Source organism: Miscanthus floridulus, chromosome 17, assembly GCF_019320115.1.
Source record: "Miscanthus floridulus cultivar M001 chromosome 17, ASM1932011v1, whole genome shotgun sequence".
Taxonomy (NCBI): Eukaryota; Viridiplantae; Streptophyta; class Magnoliopsida; order Poales; family Poaceae; genus Miscanthus; species Miscanthus floridulus.
This window is the reverse complement of record NC_089596.1, coordinates 76478428-76481304: the sequence shown is the minus strand read 5'-3', so window position 1 is coordinate 76481304 and position 2877 is coordinate 76478428. Positions and strand designations below refer to the sequence as shown.

Genomic DNA, 2877 nt, shown 5'->3' with positions numbered 1-2877 from the left:
CGGCCATGAAAAAAACTCAACAAAATACGGGCGCGACACGTTTCGATTCTACCATCCAGGTAGCCCGGGCCGGCGGCGGGCGCAGCGGCCAGGTGGTGTGGCTGCTCGTGTGGTATGTTTGGTCCAGCCGCGCCACGCAACAGGGCGCTGCACTGCCGCGCCAGGGTCGGTGGCGCGGCAGGACCCGCCACGTCAGCGGCCCCCCGGCCACCCCACGCCACGTCAGCCCTCTACCACGCCACCATGCATGGCGCGGCACAGGCATTTGGTCGCGCCAGGGCAATAGGCGCGGCTAAAAGTGTTAGTTTTAAAAAACCGACAGTGTTAGATTTAAAATTATATTAAAAAAATGTTAAAATTAAAAAAAACGGCTCACGTTCCTAGAAGACACCGCACATGCCCCCTCCATGCCCACTGCCATGTCTTGCTGTTTGGGACAAATTTTGTTTAAATTTACTCAAATTTGATTTGTTTGACCGGTCAACTGGAGTGAATACCGGTCCAAAATTTTCAAATTTCGTCTATTACGGTGGCCTCCAAAATTTTTGCATAAATGAATCCTAGAACCTGGTGACGACTCACAGCGCAGTTCCGACCATAATAAATCCCTCTATTTGAAAACTAGTCATCCGCCCCAAAGCCCCCAGCAGACCTCTTTCTCCCCCGGCTTGCTCCTACTCGCGCCAGCGCCACTGCTGCACACGTCGCTGTTGACATCAGAGCTGACGCAAATGGTGAGGGGGCTACCCTTCAGCTCCCTCTTCTACACCACTAACTCAGCCCAGGACACCCCGCCACCGTCACCGCCGACAGCCGCTCCACCGGCATGGATGTGGCCCTCTTGCAAGAACCCAAGGACGACGACCCAGTACTTTCGGACCCCATCCGCCACCGCCAAGACCATCACATCCCTCTTCCTGGACTCCGGGGAGTCGTCCTTCGCCAACTCCTCCGCGCGGACGACGCACCACGCCGACGACTGCGCGTCCGAGAGCCAGTCCACCGAGTCGGAGGCTTCTGCGGCGGCCGACGACATCGCGGACGCCATCGTCCGGGGACTCCGCTCCGACGACCGCCTCCTCTTCGAGCCTCACGGGCCCTCCAGCTCCATCCTCGAGAGGAAGCCTCCGGCGCGTCCTGCCCTGCGTTCGCGAGCCGCCGCCTCCGCCAAGGCCGAGGCGGCCGCGGCGGCGACGTCCTCGTCCTTCGGCGACAGCGTGGCGGTGGCGTTCGACTCCACCGACCCGTACCACGACTTCCGGGCTGCCATGGAGGAGATGGTGGCCGCGCACGGCATGGGCGACTGGGAGTGGCTCGAGAGGATGCTGGCATGGTACCTCGGCGCCAATGGCAGGCACACCCACCCCGCCATCGTCACCGCGTTTGTCGACCTCGTCGTCACCATGGCCGCGGCCTCCGCCTCCGCCTGCGCCTGCGCCTGCAGCTCCTCCGGCGTCTCTTCTTTCACATTCGCCAGCAGTAGCGAGCCGGCCGAGAGCAGCAGCGCCGGCGGCCATTTCTCCTTCGGTCTAAGGTAAATCAAACCAGCCGGCCGGACGCCTGTGGCTTGCATTGTCTCAGTAGCTTCGGCATGTGTATCATGCAGGTACTCGTGTACCAGCAACCGTCTGTGTGAGCGAGTGTTCGTTTTTTTTTCTCTTTGTGTGTGTTTGGTGAACTTTAGTAGTACCTGATCCAGGTTGATTATTTTAGAGTCTGTCTACGCAACGACCCAGTGCTGGGCACTCGATTTTTCTCTCATTCACTGTTCATCTTCCTCCTCGCCTCGCCGGACTTGCAGAAAAAGAGGGGGAGGCTAGATTTGTTGTAGAAATCGAATCCAGTGCTGTGCGCCCAACCGAGTATTGTTTAGCCTTTGTCTTATCTGGGAAACAACCGAGTATTGTTTAGCCTGTCTTATTCTAAGGTGTCGTAGTAGTCCATGATTAAGTCATGGATAATGCCTAAACAGGCTTGGTCCACGGTTCGTCGTGGCTTGTTCCGGTGTCCTTGGTAGATTGATCGATCAGCAGACAGCTACTAGTACATTTGCAGCGAGCCACGTACCTGTAGCTGAGGTAACTACCGGTACGTACGTATACAACTTGCCGACCCAACCCCTAACAGGCTAACAATGACAACGATGAGGTCGACGTGACGCCGGTACCTTCACAGAGATGCGCCACGGGAGAAGAATATACACCTCTTATCGCGCGCATTTTTGAGCCTGCACTGCATCGACCAGGCGCGGCGGACGTACCCGGGCTGGCGGGCGGGCGGCGAATGAACAGCTCCGCGTACACAGAAGGGGACGGGGGTGCGCGCGCCGAGTCCGTGATCTGTACTGTATGGGATCGGAGAACAGGGACGCCGGCCGGCCTTATCGGCGGGACGCCGCGGGATCTAGCGATTTTGGCCGCGGGGCGCCGGTTGGACACTGGCTGCCTGCCTGGGAGGCCATGGCCATGCATGGTTGGTCCCCGGGCGTGCACGTGCCGCCGAGATCGATCGGCAATTCGGCATCGGCGGAACAGGAGAACGTACAAGTCGAGCGTTCGCGGCAGGGCCTCGGTCGACGTTGATGCGACAGCGAAGCCGCGCCCGCGCAGCCCCAGCCACGGGCTGGCTGGCCGCTGGCGACCTGGCGTACGCGCACGGCCCAGTTGGAGTCCGCCGGCGCGTAGCTCGCTCGCGACGCTAGCTATGCGCACTGCTGAGCCGGCCGCAGGTACGGTGCTCTTTTATGGGTTTGTGTTGGTTACTATTCCTACAGTCTGTTTGGTTCTCCGGACGTGGTGGCCCGTCGGTTTCGTGACGGACGAGTTCATTCCGAGATTTAAGCTACGATGCATGGTAACTGCTTGATGCCGGACGAGT

General features: G+C 59.3%; 1 protein-coding gene across 1 annotated transcript; it reads left to right on the top strand.

The window, feature by feature from the left end:
* The first annotated feature begins 664 nt into the window (after positions 1 to 664).
* On the top strand, positions 665 to 1647 carry LOC136514829 (transcription repressor OFP13-like). Its single transcript, XM_066508536.1, has one exon. It carries the CDS (start codon positions 732 to 734, stop codon positions 1536 to 1538), a length of 807 nt encoding a protein of 268 aa, XP_066364633.1. The 5' UTR covers positions 665 to 731; the 3' UTR covers positions 1539 to 1647.
* The last annotated feature ends 1230 nt before the right edge of the window (positions 1648 to 2877 follow it).